This window comes from Aspergillus novofumigatus, assembly GCF_002847465.1.
Source record: "Aspergillus novofumigatus IBT 16806 chromosome Unknown P174scaffold_2, whole genome shotgun sequence".
In the NCBI taxonomy this organism is placed as follows: domain Eukaryota; kingdom Fungi; phylum Ascomycota; class Eurotiomycetes; order Eurotiales; family Aspergillaceae; genus Aspergillus; species Aspergillus novofumigatus.
The window spans coordinates 1,770,082-1,787,215 of NW_020194275.1; the positions used below are offsets into that span (position 1 = coordinate 1,770,082).

The window sequence follows — 17,134 nt, forward strand, 5'->3', positions numbered from 1 at the left end:
ATGTATAATAAGCTTATTAATCTTTAAGCTATTTATTGATATAAGGAATATCGCCGTATTATACTTTCTTTATCATGCAGCTATCTTCCACAAAGACTCATCCAAGGACAGATAGTAACCAGAACAGGGAGCTAATTAAAGAACTAGTTGACTACCATACTAACAGCAGTACCCTCAGTTGTGGTATCATAGACTTGGTTCTTTCGCATGATAGTAACATGTGTCATTCACTCTACTAGGCAGCCACGGACCATAGTACTCATGGATGCAGGCTCCCTGGTGATGAGGTCAGCACCGTCAACTGCCAGCTCATTGAAATATTCAGGCTGCTCCTTGTACTGTCAAACGCTTCTATCAATAAATTTACTCGGTATCTCTCTTGGATCAAATTCAAACGTTTCGAGGCTGGCGACGTTGTCGTGCTGCATGCACAGGTAAGATTTGCCCGCTACGACTGTACTACACTTTCTGACAGCCTGGTTGCTAGGGTCGTTGCATATCATCCTAGTCATTAGGCCGGCATTTTGTTTGGTATAAAGCCATCATATCTTACAAGCTTGTTACTAGATCAGCGCTCTACAAAACAGGCAACTTTGGCATTAGACATTAGGGTTTAGGTTTAGCATGTTGTCTGGGTGCAGCGGGGAAAGGTGGATTAGTGGGTCCACTAATGCATGCTTGTCACTCAATAAGGTTGGTAAGCAGAGTAGAACCATACCCTTGGGAACTAATCAATAAAGCTCAAGTCTAGCAAGCTATTCATCATGTTCAGTGAAAGCCAAACATTGGCGGGTGAGATAACAAATAAGTGCAGCAAAATTGTTGCTGAGGACTACCTACTCATAATAGTCTAGGAAGCTGGAAGCTATTTCAAAGCTGTGTCTCAGGTCAGTTTGACAGAAATCATCCAACATCAAGTAGGGGATACATGAGATCAAACGAAATATATAAGAATGAATAACCTGCAAAAATGTATAGTGTCTCTCTTATCCCACGGGCCTGAAAAGGGCTTTTGACAGATGCACTCCACTAATTCTCCTGCTAAATATTAGTAAACCCTCCCAATAAGCTGGATTAGAAAAGGGTGAAGATAGAAAGGTTACTATAGCTATCCAGGAGTAGTTATCTACATTCCTAATTACACCACTTTCCTTTAGAGCACTGGCCTTGAGAGGCCCATAGGCATTATCAATATCTATGATCTTTTCTCCCAGCCTATTTTTGATATTAATGAAGAGATGGGAAATAGCATGATATATATATTCTTTAGAGTGAAACCCATGCTGCCTTTCTAATTATATCAGCATGCCTGCAGTATATATTAATAATTAGTTACACAGTAAATAGCTTAGACATGTAAGCACCAGGAAAAAATAATAAGTCATATAACTCATATAATAGGGTGGCGCCCATCACAGCCATTTTAGCCCCAGCTGTATCCCCTAGACTCTCACAGGTAACATTCGTGCTCATGATGGTTGTGGTGAGTGCTAATTGTGTGTAGCAGCTGACAGTCAAGCAGGCCGGTGTGCAGTCAAATTGAGGTGCCCAGGACATAGCACCGCACTCCACGCCGCATTAGGTGGCCGTCTGCTCCTGGCACACAGTGGTGCTGGGGCCACCCGTAGCAATGCAGCGGGGGTCATATTCTTTGGTATGATAGCCCCGTTAGTGAAGTAGACCCAAGATAAGACAAAGGCACCAACAGCCAAGCCATGGAGCTGGGGTCCGGTAATAGTCGGGTTCAGCCTATCGGCCTAAGTGAGCGCCCACTACACCACGGTGTTTACAACTGCCGCAACCTCAGCGTTGGTCCATGGAAACCTTGCTGGGTTCATGAGGAGCCAGTCGGCATATCTGTCCCAGCTGATGCCGTCAGCGAGGACGTTCTTGGCACCGCATATGACGCGGGTCAGGTCCAGCTGGCAAGCCTGGAGAGAGGGAGTGAAAAAGTTGTCGCCCACTTCACAGTTGCTGGTGCTTGATCTGGACAGTAGCATCTGAACTTGCGCTGCCACCGCTGAGTCCAGCCCGATGCCCACATCTCCCACGCTTGCGCCGCTGCCGGCACCTGCAAAGGTCATAATTGTTGCTGGGGATCTTCGAAGGGGCGTGAGCCCATTGACTACAGCACAGAAGCAGACGTGCGGTTGGTTGTTTGCTTACCCAGTCGCTTTATGTTACTCCGGAGGTGCCGTGACAACACTCATCTGCAGCGTGGAGTCATCAGTTACAACGACAATGGCGGTAGTGGTTTTGAGTTCGAAAGAGTCCTCGATTTGCGCCGGGGGATCTTGATGGGCACTGGAACCACATGGTCGCTCTCGTAGACATGCGGAAATAACAAGCCAGCAATCAAGACACCGCCGCCATATAGCAGAAGCGGGTTACAAGGCTCTAGAGCGCGTTCCTCCAGGCTGCGGGATTGAAGAACCTTGTTGGCGCTTTCAAGGACGTTCATAACGGCTTGGTAGCACCCCGTATCGACTCTTGTCGCGCAGCTGCTACCCATGGCAGACTTCAGGCTGGTCTCCATGTCCGGAGACAGGAATACCAAGATCCCATTTTCTGCCGGATCCCCCACTGCAGTAACTTCAATTACAGACCCCGTCAGGGTAGGTGTAGGAACCTGAAAAGGCGTTAGATGCTTTGTTCGGACAAGCTTTTGCAGATAATAGAAGACAGTTAGTGATCGGCACGCATTCCATTCGTGGTATACTGGCTAAGGTCGCCCATGATAAAGTAATCATCACCCCATTAGCAAAGTGCGGTTAAGTAAGTATACAGAAGAGAAGGATGAGAGAGAGAAAAAGAGTGTCAGAGGCGCGATTGCGTCCTAAGGAAAGGAGAGTGGCTTCCGTCAATCTGTTGAGTGAAGTTACAAAACTCAACTTACTGGAATGAGTGTATTAATTATATATTAGTTAAACTGGCAAGATCCCAGGTCAATAAGTCTTTTGTGTTTAGAGGAGGGGGAATTAGAGGCGACCGAGGCTCCGCACACTCCTGAGCTCCGGCAAAATGCGAAGCTCGAACAAGTGTACATAGGCAGCCGACAAAGGGCCGAGGACACATTCAAAAACAGGAGACAAGCAGAGCTCGCAAGGCTCGTAATACTTGTGTACACCCTCCCTACTAGAGCCATCCTCTCTTAGTTCGAACAAGCCTTAGGACGAAAGTGTATATAGTCGTCCGAGAAAATCGTGAAAACGCCCGCGACAGCTGTTTACCAAACCTAGGCCTGGCCCATCCCACAGGCGGTCCAAATGGGTCGGATTGGTAGTAACTATCGCGAAATTGAAGAGACCTTTAAAGCCCCAGGCTAGTAGTAGAAGAGATTTCTTGCCCTATGGGAATGATAGAAGATACGGTTCGCCCCAAGCTAGTAGTAGCTAGTGTGTTGAACATATATTACTTAGATTAATATCTAATGCTTGACCCAGAAGCTGTATCTCAGGAGCGCAGAAGCGCGAGGTGTGGGTGGGGCCAATGAAGGAGAGAATACAAGGTCATAATTCAATTTACATACCTGTACTAGTGGCACGTTTATATAAATTGGCCGGTTTTCGTGCTCATGAATGCTCTCTGCTTCCGCCAACTCCGACTGCTTACCCGACGCATGTAAGCTAGTACCTTATCGTTTGTCGAAAATAGTTACCGAATCAACCTACCAACATACCGTACACAAATCTCCATCTCACGTGCACCATGGAACCTGACGATGCCTTCCTTGATGCTTTTCTTGACGCGTGCTTCGCCGGTGAACTGTTAAAGACCCAGGAAGCCCTCGCCAGCGGACGACTAACCACTGATGACCTTAATGACGGACTCTCTCTCGCCACCCATATGGCCCACCCTGAAGTTGTGGCTGCGCTCTTTAACGCTGGCGCTAGTGTCTCACCTTGGACAGTGGATTCTCTTCCTGGAGGGGATGAGGTGCCGCAGCACCCGAGAATTGTTCGCCACTTCCTCAATCATGGCCTTGATCCCAACTCGAGGTGTTCTAACGGCGAGCCTGTCCTATCGTATGTGTCAGCCTTGTTAGCCAAAGTATACTAGTGCCAGGCCTAACTTCTGGTCATAGCCTTCTACATAATCCCGCATGTGCTCGTGAATTACTCTTACAAGGTGCTGACCCCAACCTTACCAACTCAAGGGGAATAACCCCCCTCATCCGCGCTATTGTGAGCACGCATGAAGCAGATATATCCCTGCCTGAGCTGCTTCTCGCACATGGGGCCAAGCTAGAATCAGATCTCCTCTTTACCGCCCTAGGTCCACGCGTGCGCCAAGGAGAGCTCATGATTAGATTTCTTCTAGCTAAGGGTCTTGATCCTAACACAACCTCTGCAGAATGGGGCACCCCCTGCACTCTGCTGTCTACTCTTACAAGCCACATCTTGTTAAGCTTCTGCTGGAGGCAGGCGCAGATCCTACAGCACAATCAGCTGGCACGCAATTCCGTGGCAAAACCCCGTTGCAAGCAGCTGAGACCCTGCGACATTCCAATGCACGCCAGGCTATACTTAGCCTCCTTCAGTCTTGACAAGCCCACGGTTCAGTATGCACCTAGGGACATATGGATGGTGCAAATGATTAGATGTAAATGTAAGGGGTTAGACCTGCTTGCCATATACTCTTATCTACACACTCCCGTTCTACACCTCCTCAGTCATCCCCTGCCTACTGATTACTTCTATTAGTGTTTTGCTTGTTCCGCTCCTTCTCTTCTCTGGGCTTTCCATACACAGTTCGTGGCCCATTAGCCTTTCACATTACCATGTTAACGCTTAGTGTGCTTCGGCTTCCCCGAGCAGCCTAAGCTCTTACGTCTATCATAAAACCAGTGACCAGTCTTCCTTAACACTTAGCCGCTGATCCACCAACTGTAAGTGACAGAAGTAATGGAGGGATTAATGGCTTACTAAGGTCTATATTATCGAGGACCGTACAGGCTGTAGAGAAATGCGAAGCGGAGAGATATTGAGCTAAAGTTCCTTGGCATGCAGCCTATTACCGTTGAACTCAGAAATAAGAGACACAAGAGGAAGAAAGATGGTCTTGATGGTTGTAGCCAAATGATCCTACGCATGAGGTTATAATGGTCATTGAAGAATCCTGTAAGGACTGCAATGGATAATAGGAACTTGGAGAGGCAACAAAGAGGAATGCTCCAATGTCCATATCTCGCAGCGTAGTCCTTGTTACATGCCAGAGATGCGGCAAGATTAGTAGCACCACTACATATCTTGCTCTCATCCGTAAAGAGATTTACTGTCTATGAAGACCAGGGTACTGAGCAAGACCATAGCAGTTAGGTAATGAGAGTGTTTGGTGAGAGATACGGAGGTGTTGGTGAACTAAGATCCCTGTGTATGCTCCAAATCCTCCGACATAGACATATTGCTTCTTCGGATTCCCGATGCTCCGACTACTGTGGAGACACCTACCAGTAAATTGATGGGCAACACGGACTAGATATCATCCTAGCGGTCGACCGTTGAACAAAACGCATGAGGGGTCCACTGTCGACCATGTGGCAATCAAAATGTATGCTCGGGTCCGTCGGAGATAGTGAACAGTATCAGACAAGATCCACAGCCGTCCTCAAACACAATCTCCGAGAAAGAGCCAGAGGGTGGGTCACGGAAGATCGAAAAACGTAGTACTACTATAGTTTGAAAAGGAGTATCTTAGCTTGATGGCAGGTCCAGTCCTATCCGTTGCTCCGACTGTAAGAGCTGTTAGCTTGGGAGTAGTGGCCTAACTCTTGGCACTGTCTCAGAGGACATGCAGAGAATTTTTCAGTGCATGAGCCATGGGCTGGCAATAGCACCAGTAGGGCTGTCCAGAAAGATACTTACTCCGTATTGCTGTGAGACTTGAGCAATCAGACGCTGATGAGGATCGAGACTAAGCTTCGCTAAGCCATAGCTTCTCTTAGCTTGGCAATAGCCCCGTTTCCGTAATAAACACTACTGGATATTTCTGCAAGTTTCCTAATTCAGAGCTAATTTCTGCTCAGTCCAGCCTGTAAATATTCACCGGACAGGCCAAATACATGGTAATATATATTGCTTTCGGTTAAATTATAACTCTATTAGTTCTGTTCCTAGTTTAGCATGGATATAGGTGATAAGGGAACTAACTTGTCTTCAGCACAGGAAATTTTATGCCCATTTCATGATTAATCAAGGCCTAGGATGATTAAAAGGGAGGTATTTCGAAGAATAGTTTCTTGTGATATATGGCCTCTTGCGTATGTTCTGCTCTTGTCAGAAGAGAGCATCTTTCCATGCATACACGCATGCTCTCTAATCACCCTTTATTCGTGTGGTATGTAGGTAGGGTGGGCCTCGGTAATTCGATATTTTCGATGACACAAAAGTCAAAAGATACTAGTTTATGCGTGTTGGTCGGGTAAGCAGTCAGATTTAGCGGAAGCAGATAGCGTTCACTACCATAAAAACCAGTAAGTACCACTACGTAGTAATTTACGTACAGACAGGTACTTGTACTCATATTGAACTACAACTTTGGATTACCACCCTCGTCGCTCCCACGCCACCTCCCCTCAGATGCAGCTTCTGGTTTAAGAATTGGATCTTATGTTGATAAGGTATTACCCTTTTCCTCCAGGCTTTTGCCAAGAACCCTGAAATCGGGATTCGGCCGGCCCAGCAACATCACCCCGCACCTCCTAGCCCTATGTCTCACAACTTGGTGGGGCAAGTAGTGCTTTTAGCCGGATTTTCCTAGACTAATCAATAGCGACGGAGGATCAAGGTCAGGGTTACAGCAACTACCACTTAGACTTCCTGACACCTTTCTCACTTTTCCTTTCTTTATCCATCAGTTCTCGTGTACCCAGTCCCTCAATCTTCTCTGCGCACGCATACACGAAAGAGCAGTGAATGTATTCTAATGCAGTCATTGGCAATGAAACCTGTATGTGGTCAATGCGGGTACTTACAAGGTTATTACTAATGTCACTAGAAACATCAAGCAGCATCCGGCCTAAATAGCTGCCCAGCGGAAATATTGCACTTAGTGTTCCAGTTACTATCATCTGCTGAACTCCATGCACTATGCCTTGTTAATAAAAGGTCCCACATAATTGCTGAGCCCTTCCTCTACGCCTATGTTCAATGGACATGGACAAACTCTCAGAACCCACCAGTTACTCAGTTTTTGCGAAGTATTGTGCACAGGCTAGAGCTCACTAGTTTTATCCATGTTTTGATCCTTAATGGGGATAGTTTTGACCTTAGCTAGCATAACTATAAACAGAAAAGTCCTAAACTCCTAGTTACTGAAGTAGTCTTAGATGAGCTAGTGAAATGCATTAAAAGGATCTGCATTCCATATGCTGAACAATGGATCCAAGAATTGCGCGCTGGCATAATGGATGCATATATCACACTTTTATTATCATAGCTCCCCAGTCTGAGATGCTTCCACCTAGGTGAGAATTTTGCCTGAGAGAGCTACTTCATGGGTATAATGCTCTGTTCAGCCCTCTGCAAGGAATCCTAAGATTGCCATCTTCCTTCCTTTATACATCTCCAAGATGTGTCAGCTGTGTATCCTGACCTTGGTCTCAACATTCGCAAATACATAGATGTTAGGAACATGGCTGATGTCCTCCCCCTCTTTTACTTGCCTTTAGTTGAATGGATAAAGGCTCTTATCAATAACCCTGCTACTTTCATTTGGCCTGGGAAATATCTGCTAAATCTATTAAGACTTACATCACTTAACTTGACAATGTTGCGCGAAGGGCATCTTAGTCAAGTATTATTAGTAACCCAAGGGCTCTGGAAGCTTTAATAGGATTGGTACTACCGCCCAGATCTTAAAGATCATTTTATCACAGATATTATTAATTTAGATAAAATCGCCGCGGATCTATCTCATGTTCAAGAGACTCTGATAGACTTGACTATTACAGCAAGGTTAGATGTCTTATAAGCAGACCCTGAACTCCCAAAGCTCACATTTAGTGGGTCTTTTAAAACTTTTAGTAGACTCTATATGCTAAAAAGATTGGAAGTTCCACTTCTATTTCTGCGTGGATTTTCCCAATCAGCGCTAAATGTGGTTTGCCTAGAGGAAGCTCTTCCAAAAAACATCTAATGGCTGACTGTCACTGATGACCTATGTCTCCAGCGAGAATGGGAATGGGACTGCGAGACTGAATACCTATTGGGAGCTATTTGCTCATGGCTACAAGATTGGAAGAGATCCACACCTTGCCTCCAAGGATTTCGTCTGTTGACGAAGGAGATACCAGTGCGGGATTGGGGGTTTGACCCTGTGATGATACAGGCGCTCAGAGACATAGGTGCCCAGACAGGAATCCAGGTTCAAATAATTGAAGGAGAAGGAGTCGAGTAGGTAGGTACAACGCAATCATAGCTCCAGTTATGATCTGATGATTCTGCCACCGATATCTCTTCGGACTACTATTTAATACTAAATTATCTCTGATGGCCAGTCCTTTCCTAACCAACAAACACTCTGGGTTGACCCCCGCATAACTGAATCTGCTCGATCCTGGTCGGGCCTCCTGCAAGGTTTGCCAGCGTGTATGGCGCTGGTGGGTGTGCTTGTACTAATGGCCCTGAGCCCCTGATCTTGTGTGAAAAGATTGCAGCCCCAAAGGTCCTGCACATTTGTTAGTTGGTCTTTGGGGAAAGACATACCATGAGGATATTAGTTAGTTACCTCACTGTCAGTTCCACATGGATCTGTTGGTTCCTAATTACCCTTTCTGCGTTTGACCCACGTGCCAACCTTTGCTTTTTAACCTTTCATGTTGGCTCCGTTATTTTTATAGTATAGGTGGGCTGCCATAGGCTCTGCGCAACTACTGTTGTTCTTGTGTATTCTCGTCTTCTTTGTCAGGTAAGCTGATATCTCGCTAGAGTATCTGGCATTTCTGAAGACTTTCGCTGACTGCTGTCTCGCCTTTGAGAAAGTCATAGGAGAAATGGCCCGCTCCCCTTATAGAGGAGGCAATGATGAATTCATTGCCCCAGGCCAGAATCCCCATGGCCTTGGGTTCTTTTGTTTTGCTGATGGCATACTGCTCTTGGTCTTGTACCATTTCAAATCGACCGCATCTCGCGCGATTTGCCAGAGTTGTCCGTCTGAGACTGGAGGGTTCTCCTCATCAGAATCCCCGACGCGACTTACGAACACGATGTGGCTGCTAAATTGCAAATTGCGCTGGACGTTGGTAAGACGTCGCTCCTCTGGCCAAGTTGTTGCAAGGGCATAGTCAAGGGCGACTTTGAGCGGGCCAAGCGGGTCCAAGGGTACCGAAACATCGCGAGCACCGCTGAGTATAGGGTTGATCGCGACCAAGGCCCCAAGGACTAAAAGACCGACATTTCAGACAGATAGGAAGAGCATTGTTGAAGGTGAGCACTCAAGTTAACTATGACCAATGCAGAGCTAGAAATACATGAGCCACTATATAAGTTGCTGGTTAGCAGAGGAATCACTTACGCAAGGACAATGGCCAAGGGCTCGAAATACGTCTTCCTTTTTCTTAAAAGCTGGACTTTTTATATACTCATGTATAGTAAACGACGACACTCTGGTAGGTATTTATGGTTCCCTTACAGAGCTTATTGAGCGGTAGAGGATTTTTCTTAAAAGGAGTAGGCTTGCTGAAGAAATCTCGGCCCAATTTTTATTATAAATGAGTCGTACTAGCGAGGAGGGTGTCAGTTCGGCGCTCAGGATATCCTACCATCTTTCCTTAGGGGCATGCCCAGCCTCATAATGGAGAATGCTATGCACTAGTCTGTCTTCTCCCAGGATGCTGCGTGGTTTAGGGTCATTTCCGAGAAGGCATTGTCAGCGGGTCCTTCCATGACTCTAGTACTACTACCATAGTATACGCCTGCAAGACAGTTTTTTCCAAAAGCTAACAGCAATGTCTGCTAGATGCTTGGGCTAGATGAGGGAAGAACTCCGAAGATTACATTTAATCTTGCGTACTGTAGCCCATATGTTATTTTTCAGCTTAGAAATGGCCCGAATTTGACCTAACATGCGATACTGGTACCGAAGTGAGGTCGTGGGTCCTCCTTAATCCACTAGAAGGGTCTTAGTATTACATGCATGGGAGGAGGATAGAGTGCTACGCACACAGTCCAAAGATGAGAAAAAAAAAAAACATGATATTTCCACTATCACCGCGCTACTACCCTTCGCGTCGCCCTGATCAACTACATAACACCGAGATCAAGTGCGGTAGGAGCCATCGAGCTTGTCCAGCAGGCGCATATAGGCAGACAACTCCTTGAGTCCATAGGCAGCACCAGAGAAGCCCTTCTTATGCATCACCTCGTAGGTCTTGGTCACGGTCCGGTCACTGGGCATGTTTAGATTCTCCGCGTCTCCCAAAGCACAAGCAGAGGCATGAGATTGAATGTCAGTGGCCGCAAGGAGCTGGTACATAAGGTACCAGGCAGCTCCAATAGAAGCGCCAGCGGTAATAACGCCGTGGTTGCGCAAGAACATGATGTTCTTATCGCCCATGTCCTCTGCTAAGCTCTTTTGTTCATTGCGATCGACAACCACACCCTGATAGTCGTGATACGCAATCGGGCCGACTTGGTGACTGGTCTGGGAGAGCTCGAGGAAGCCCTGCTTAAGAGATGAGACACCAGCAGCGGAGGGGTAATGGCAGTGCATGACACTCTGCAGATCGGGTCGGGCCCTATGGATTGCACTGTGGATAACAAAACCCGCGTCATTGATACCGAACAAGCCGCCTGTAACTCCAGGATGCTTGACTGATCCGTCCGCACCGACTTTAATCAGACTACTTGCGGTGATTTCGCTGTAAAGAAGGCCGAAAGGATTGATGAGGAAAGACTCCGAGCCGTCGTCTTCGTGGACTTTGGCGGTTAAATGGCCGTAAATGTTCTCGTTCCAACCCTTCAGCCCAAAGAGCCGATAACAGGCAGCCAACTCAATTCGGGATTTGGCTTCCTGCTCGGAGAACTCAGAGAGGATAGAGGTTTTAAGGAGTTTCGAAACGTGATTTGAGCTATACTGCGCGTCTGGGGCGTAGGTTTGAGGGGAGAATTCAGCAGAGAACGATCGCCTAGCGCTGGCCCAGGTGGGTATGATGGGGCTCCTGCGAGTACGGGGGACCGCCTGAGAAAAGATACGTGGAATTTGTAGGGCCATTTTGTTGTAGTGACTGGTCGAAAAATGTCTGAATCGTACGCTCCGAAAATTTGATAGTCTCAAATGCAGGAAATATCGTTGCTTTATATCATTTTCTTCAGGTCTGAGCTGAGCTGTCGACCAACCTCAAGACTGTTAACAAGAATCCTGATTGCTGGAGATACGATGCACAGAACATAGGTTGACCATCCCATTGAGCGATGTACCATCACGGGGCTGGCAGCCACCTGCTACGAAGGAATATTATGCATCAATGACTAAATATTACGGTGTTGAAAGCTTAGTAAAATTAAGCCACTGCCGTATTGCATTTAATTAGCTTACCGTAAGCAAGGATGAGGCTGACATAAACTACGTTCGAGAATTTAGTTTTCTACTCTGACCAGTACCTTAGGCTTGACTCTTTCGACTCGCTGTCTCTCCGAGCTACCCATGATTGCAGGGTCTAGACTGCCTATCCCAAGACTTGTTATGGAGGATGACGGGACTGTCACACTCTTTACTACTCCTTTGTCTATTTCTCCTTGCCTGACGAGAAAAGGTGGACATCTATAAGGCAAGAACTGTTATCCCGACATTAAGTAGAGTATATAGATTGTTTCTCTCCATCTTATTGTCTGTTCTGCACCCTTACTCCCTCTCTGTCCCTGATTTCCTGAGATCGAGGATATGTTGCCCTATCGAAGAACTATTTCGCAGCCACTGGGTTTCTCGCTTAGTGGGCTTTACTTCAGACTATGTCTGCATAATCACACTGCTTTCGTCTTTACTCAAACGAAAGCCTATATTTTCAAGCGCGGCTTCACTAGCGCGCCATCCTCTGCCTCGAGTCCACACTCAAAATGGGCTCTTCTTGGTGCTGGTGTTGCCTTGGGCGGCACAAGTGCGTTTCTCTTCATGAGTGAAGAAAAGTTCGGCAGTATTCAAACTACCTTTGTTCCGTCCAAGGAAGATTACCAAAATGTCTACAATGAGATCGCCCGGCTGTTGATTGAGATGGATGAGTATGATGATGGGAGTTATGGACCTGTGAGTAACTCCGTATTACTTTGTCATGACGATACGATAATCCAAAGCTACTTGGGTGTAACAATTTGAAATGCTCTCGGCAGGTTCTACTACGTCTTTCGTGGCATACCAGTGGTACCTATGATAAAACGACCAGAACCGGAGGGAGTAACGGGCAACGATGAGATTCGCGCCGGAATCCGACCACAGCGCAAATTTGGGCCTGGTTCATGCGCGAGAATTTCTGGAGCCGGTCAGGAGTAAGTGTCAGTTCAATATACTATTAAGAAACGTGTACTGACAACTAGCGACAGAGATGTTCCCGTGGATCACCTATTCCGACCTCTGGACGTTGGCCGGTGTCACAGCAGTGCAAGAACTAGGGGGGCCAACGATACCATGGAGGCCAGGACGACAAGACGCCGACAGCACAGCTTGCCCACCAGACGGCCGTTTGCCAATCGCGTCCAAGGGTCCAACGCACCTTCGAGCTATATTCTACCGCATGGGCTTCGACGATCGCGAGATTGTGGCGCTCAGCGGTGCTCATGCTCTTGGACGTGCGCACACAGACCGGACGGGATATGAAGGGCCCTGGGACTTTAGCCCGACAGTGTTTACGAACGAGTTTTTCCGATTGTTGGTTGAAGAGGAGTGGCTGAAGCGAGAATGGGATGGGCCTCTCCAATATACCGACAAAACTACGAAGACCCTCATGATGCTACCGACTGATATGGCTCTCATTGAAGACGCGGAATTCAAGCCACACGTCGAAAGATATGCGAGAGACAGCGATGTCTTCTTTCGGGAATTCGCTGATGCTTTTGTCAAACTTTTGGAGCTTGGTGTTCCATTTACAGGACAAGGAAGTGATCGCTGGGTGTTTGTTAGATCTGAATAGCTTTACTGTAGCATATTTGAAGTCAGAGTTCTGATAATTCGCGCAAATAGTATTTCTTCTTTCCATGGCGCCCGAGGGCATTCTGTTGGCGTGCATCTGCAGGACATACCGGACCCCTCGGTGAGGGAACAAATGGAGACACTGTCATGGTGACGACGACCATCTACGAAGCAAAGCGAGCTCCTCTCTCGCGGTTCCTTTTCAGAACGTCTCATACGGGGATAGATTAAAGGCGTGAATCTAGAACGTTGCAGTCATTTACCGCCAGGGGATGACGGTCTCGAATGGGTTCCAGGGATACGTACCATCAGCCGTCTCGGATAATGACCCGCTTGACTAAGAGCTTTCGTCAGCAGAGGCGTTCTAAAGTAACATCAGCGAGTAAGCAAGGAGTCGAGCCTTGTTCTCGATTGGCTTAATTTCAGCCAAGGATGAGCTCAGATCGCTTGTCTCATATCTTCCTATTATGATAATCGGCCGAGTTCTCGGCTTTGGAATTAAAGCTTGCTGAACGGTTCATTCGCCAGGGTTGACGAGTTGAGGATATTATCGTCTTTACTAAAAGAATTGTGGCTCCGCATCGTATGATCTTTTTCTCGTTAGGTGTGTCTGGCTTTAGGTCTGACCGAAATTTATACGCCATTTGAAACTATGATCATCAGGTACCTATCGAATCGCTACGATTTGAAAACCGACTCGTCTTTCTCGATATGAATTCGGTGATAGCAACACCCGCACGGGCGGTCGGTGCAATTCAAAGCCCTATCTCCTTCTATATGCATGGAGAACGGCTATCCTTCGTATCCCACGTGGTCTTCCAATAGACATCAGCCGGTTAATTGCTCAGCGCTTCGTGACAAGCCGAACTTTTTCTTCCCTTGCGGACAGCACCCCATATTAAACTGTGGAGACAGCATGGGTTCTTCCGGTGTAAGTCTAGCTACGACCTCGGCCATATTCTTTTGCCCATATCATGCTTTCCTAATAACGCGACGCAACCAGGTACACAGAAGAACAGATGCATGCTGCCGCTGTTGGCCATCGCGACGCCAAAAGCTGGGCTGACCGCGTGGCTTTTGGTTGCGTTAGGGTGTTGCGCCGGGGATGGATCTGGTGTCTCGATATAGACGCCTTGTTCCAGGCCACAAACGTCACGCCAAGATTCAGATGACCGAGAAGAAGTGGCTTGCCCGATCCATCTTCCTTGAGAGTGTTGCCGGTGTCCCAGGCACGGTGGGCGGTATGTTAAGGCGTATGAGAAGCTTGGGGCCTTTGAAGAGGATAATGACTGGTGAGTTTCTGATTTTATACTTGTAAGGTAGAGCTGATTGTAATCTCAGGATTGAAACTCTTCTGGGGGAAGCGTACAACGAGCGGATGCATCTGCTTACTTTCTTGAAGCTGGCCAAGACTGGCTTATGCAATTACTTGTCCTCGGGGCACAAGGTGTCTTCTTCAACGGCTTCTTCCTCTCATATCCCATATCGCCACAGACCTGTCATCGATTCGTTGGCTACCTTGAAGAAGAGGCGGCTCTTACCTACAGCCGTGCAATCGAGAATCTCGAGGCGGGTAAGCTACCTCAATGGGAGAAGTTGTTAGCTCCTGAGATCGCCGTGTATTGTTGGAAAATACCGGAGGGAAACAGAACTATGGAAGATCTCCTACTGTATATCTGCGTGGATGAAGCCAATCATACCCTGGGGAACCTCAACCAGGAATTTAGATCCCAATTTGTACGCGGCCAAGTATAAAGATTCTGCAGAACGTCATCTGGACGAGGGCTATACACATTTGAAGACGACGGGATGAAAAAGACGAGGCGATTTAAGCTTGAAGTTGTGATTTAGATTCCATATGCTGTTTACTAGATTTTTTCAAGTACCTGCCTTGACATTCGCGTTTGAAAACGATTCAATTTTTTCCCCTATATCATGGTACCTACACCATGTCCTTCTTAGTATCTAAGAACACATATGTACTCGTTAGCTGAAGAGGTCCTATTTTCAGGCTCCCTGTGCCACTCTGTTGGTTTCATCCTTCAATGTGGTATGTAGTGTTGCATTTTCCTCAATCCTTTCTACAGCTGTGCAGGTTCCTGACATTAACGTGAAGTCGTACATTTTTTTGATTTCTAGCCCAACAAGGCCCTCCTCAAGCCAGCAGACCAAAAGACCACGGTCCAACTCCGATCAAACTAGCTATTATATAAGCGACGACACATGCAAAGACTGGGGATGCAGGAAGAAGCGAACTGGAGAGGCTGATGATTCTCCAGCATCAGGATCGGCTGTTACCAATTTCCTATTCAAGTTAGCCACAGGATCTAGCTGATATCACTTAAACGTTGCTTCTCGTGAGTAACGCCCCGATGCTGCATTGTGGATGGACCGCTCGAAGGGTAATCTCTGTGAAAAGAGCGCCTGATGTGATGACCCAGGATTACCAGGGGAGCTAGGACCTAAGTGGCAGCTAACTGCAACCTTTAGCCACGACCAAGAATATGAGAAGACAGAAGATTGCTGAAAAATGAGGATGTACTCGGCTCATTCCCCTTATCTGAGGGGCCACTGTCATATGAAGGAGTAACGTAAGAAGATACGTGTCAGCGAGCTAGTGGGATTATAAGAATCCCACTGAGACACAACCACCAGCAGCTCGAAAAGACCACAACCAGCTGAAACACAAGGCAAGAGACGAGGTGGCTTGATAAGAGTCTGTTGGACCTTCCTAAGTAAATAAGTATTCAACGAGACCCTAGTAAGCATTTCGAGGACCCTCGGAGTTCTGCGACCCTTAGCAGAGAAGAGTTGTGTAGTACGCTATACCAAATACAGGGCCGCCACAATTATCTCTGATTGGCAGGTGGCACAGTCCTCGGCTCCTGGGGCAGAAATCCCGCTATAGCAAGTGATCTTGGCGAAAAGCTTCACAGTAAACGGTATATCTTAACCGTTGATCCGTATAACAATCCACGTAGTATATAACCGCTGGGTATATCCTCGCGGGTGGATAGGCATCAACATTCTATCATCAGTCCTCATTTCCTTGATTTTTGTCGTTGAGAAGCAGCGGTGGATGCAAGAATGGAGTATCAATCTCATTTGACTTTCGGCGGTCCCACTGCAACCCCAGGACCCTCACCGTCCATACCCGAAATGAACCACCCTTCTTTGCCACTAGGCCTGATCTGCGGACTGGTAGCGTTCTAAACCCACCCATATACGTCTTCGTCGTTCTCTTAATGCTGACTGAGCGGCGAAGGGTAATTATATAACCTTTCAAGGGCACCAGGGGACAGGTATGCCGCCTAGCAGATCTACAGCCAGTCCTACAAGTTCTCCTACAATTTCTTCGATAGATACTGAAGCGAGTGGACCTAAGGTTGTATGCAACCTATCCCTTGCAAGTCTATTCGAATGCTAATGTTATCTGTGCAAGGCCAAACGCCGAGTCCAAAACAGAGAAGCTCAACGCAGGTTCCGCGAACGCAAAGAGCAGCAGAAGAAGCTTCTGCAGAAAAACGCCGAAGATCTCCGCAACGAGTACCAAGCCTTGTTAAAACAGCACACCCAGACGGTCAGCGACGTCACGCGGCTTGTCAAGGAGAACGTCGTCCTTAGAGTCGAGGTCAAAAATCTGCGTCAGCAATGGCGCATGATATTTGCTGTTCTCCAACGACTTCAGGGTGCGCATTCAGCGGCGGCTTTGCCTGAGGATGAGTTCCCTTTTGACGACGTCCAGGGCTACCTTGAAGAATTAGCTAGTGCAACACTTTCAAATTCGACCCACTAGAAGTGGATGACTTAATGGACTGTTTGATACAGACCTAGGCATTACCTATGCTAATCTATAGAAACTAACTAGATAACCCTCAGCGACTCTTTCAATTTTTGTGTCATTTTCTTGCATGCCCTTCCTCAGAATCTTTTAATTATGCTCGTACTTGACGCTATCGCTACAGATCCAAGCTAGGTTTAAGAACCGGTAAGCAGAGGGTTATAGATATGGTGC

At 47.1% G+C, this 17,134-nt stretch overlaps 9 protein-coding genes across 9 annotated transcripts; 5 read left to right on the top strand and 4 right to left on the bottom strand.

Annotated features, from left to right (window-relative positions):
• Positions 1-1,772: 1,772 nt before the first annotated feature.
• On the bottom strand, positions 1,773-2,084 carry P174DRAFT_428394 (uncharacterized protein; the record flags this gene model as incomplete). The annotated part of the gene is made up of 1 exon (XM_024825509.1): positions 1,773-2,084. The coding sequence occupies one exon, from the start codon at positions 2,082-2,084 to the stop codon at positions 1,773-1,775; it is 312 nt and encodes a 103-aa protein (XP_024685485.1).
• A 146-nt stretch (positions 2,085-2,230) lies between these two features.
• Positions 2,231-2,708, bottom strand: P174DRAFT_417889 (uncharacterized protein; the record flags this gene model as incomplete). Its single annotated transcript, XM_024824643.1, has 2 exons — positions 2,231-2,629; positions 2,700-2,708. 2 exons carry the CDS (start codon positions 2,706-2,708, stop codon positions 2,231-2,233), a joined length of 408 nt encoding a protein of 135 aa, XP_024685486.1.
• A 1,000-nt stretch (positions 2,709-3,708) lies between these two features.
• On the top strand, positions 3,709-4,407 carry P174DRAFT_448595 (ankyrin repeat domain-containing protein; the record flags this gene model as incomplete). The annotated part of the gene is made up of 3 exons (XM_024828774.1): positions 3,709-4,025; positions 4,085-4,283; positions 4,354-4,407. The coding sequence occupies 3 exons, from the start codon at positions 3,709-3,711 to the stop codon at positions 4,405-4,407; spliced, it is 570 nt and encodes a 189-aa protein (XP_024685487.1).
• A 2,507-nt stretch (positions 4,408-6,914) lies between these two features.
• P174DRAFT_457636 (uncharacterized protein) lies at positions 6,915-8,397 on the top strand (the record flags this gene model as incomplete). Its single annotated transcript, XM_024829566.1, has 10 exons — positions 6,915-6,948; positions 7,010-7,095; positions 7,126-7,143; positions 7,171-7,236; positions 7,276-7,335; positions 7,438-7,465; positions 7,538-7,803; positions 7,834-7,962; positions 7,993-8,100; positions 8,170-8,397. 10 exons carry the CDS (start codon positions 6,915-6,917, stop codon positions 8,395-8,397), a joined length of 1,023 nt encoding a protein of 340 aa, XP_024685488.1.
• Positions 8,398-8,504: 107 nt separating this feature from the next.
• On the bottom strand, positions 8,505-9,763 carry P174DRAFT_457637 (uncharacterized protein; the record flags this gene model as incomplete). Its single annotated transcript, XM_024829567.1, has 6 exons — positions 8,505-8,636; positions 8,728-8,760; positions 8,785-8,801; positions 8,950-9,091; positions 9,121-9,380; positions 9,721-9,763. The coding sequence occupies 6 exons, from the start codon at positions 9,761-9,763 to the stop codon at positions 8,505-8,507; spliced, it is 627 nt and encodes a 208-aa protein (XP_024685489.1).
• Positions 9,764-10,206: 443 nt separating this feature from the next.
• On the bottom strand, positions 10,207-11,245 carry P174DRAFT_438701 (Adducin-related protein). Its single transcript, XM_024826607.1, has one exon. The coding sequence runs from the start codon at positions 11,209-11,211 to the stop codon at positions 10,258-10,260; it is 954 nt and encodes a 317-aa protein (XP_024685490.1). The 5' UTR covers positions 11,212-11,245; the 3' UTR covers positions 10,207-10,257.
• A 356-nt stretch (positions 11,246-11,601) lies between these two features.
• Positions 11,602-13,161, top strand: P174DRAFT_438702 (heme peroxidase). Its single transcript, XM_024826608.1, has 3 exons — positions 11,602-12,240; positions 12,324-12,387; positions 12,534-13,161. The coding sequence occupies exons 1-3, from the start codon at positions 11,881-11,883 to the stop codon at positions 13,118-13,120; spliced, it is 1,011 nt and encodes a 336-aa protein (XP_024685491.1). The 5' UTR covers positions 11,602-11,880; the 3' UTR covers positions 13,121-13,161.
• A 1,063-nt stretch (positions 13,162-14,224) lies between these two features.
• P174DRAFT_457640 (alternative oxidase) lies at positions 14,225-14,874 on the top strand (the record flags this gene model as incomplete). Its single annotated transcript, XM_024829568.1, has 2 exons — positions 14,225-14,411; positions 14,522-14,874. The coding sequence occupies 2 exons, from the start codon at positions 14,225-14,227 to the stop codon at positions 14,872-14,874; spliced, it is 540 nt and encodes a 179-aa protein (XP_024685492.1).
• A 1,499-nt stretch (positions 14,875-16,373) lies between these two features.
• Positions 16,374-17,038, top strand: P174DRAFT_438704 (uncharacterized protein). Its single transcript, XM_024826609.1, has 2 exons — positions 16,374-16,504; positions 16,562-17,038. Exons 1-2 carry the CDS (start codon positions 16,424-16,426, stop codon positions 16,913-16,915), a joined length of 435 nt encoding a protein of 144 aa, XP_024685493.1. The 5' UTR covers positions 16,374-16,423; the 3' UTR covers positions 16,916-17,038.
• Positions 17,039-17,134: the final 96 nt, after the last annotated feature.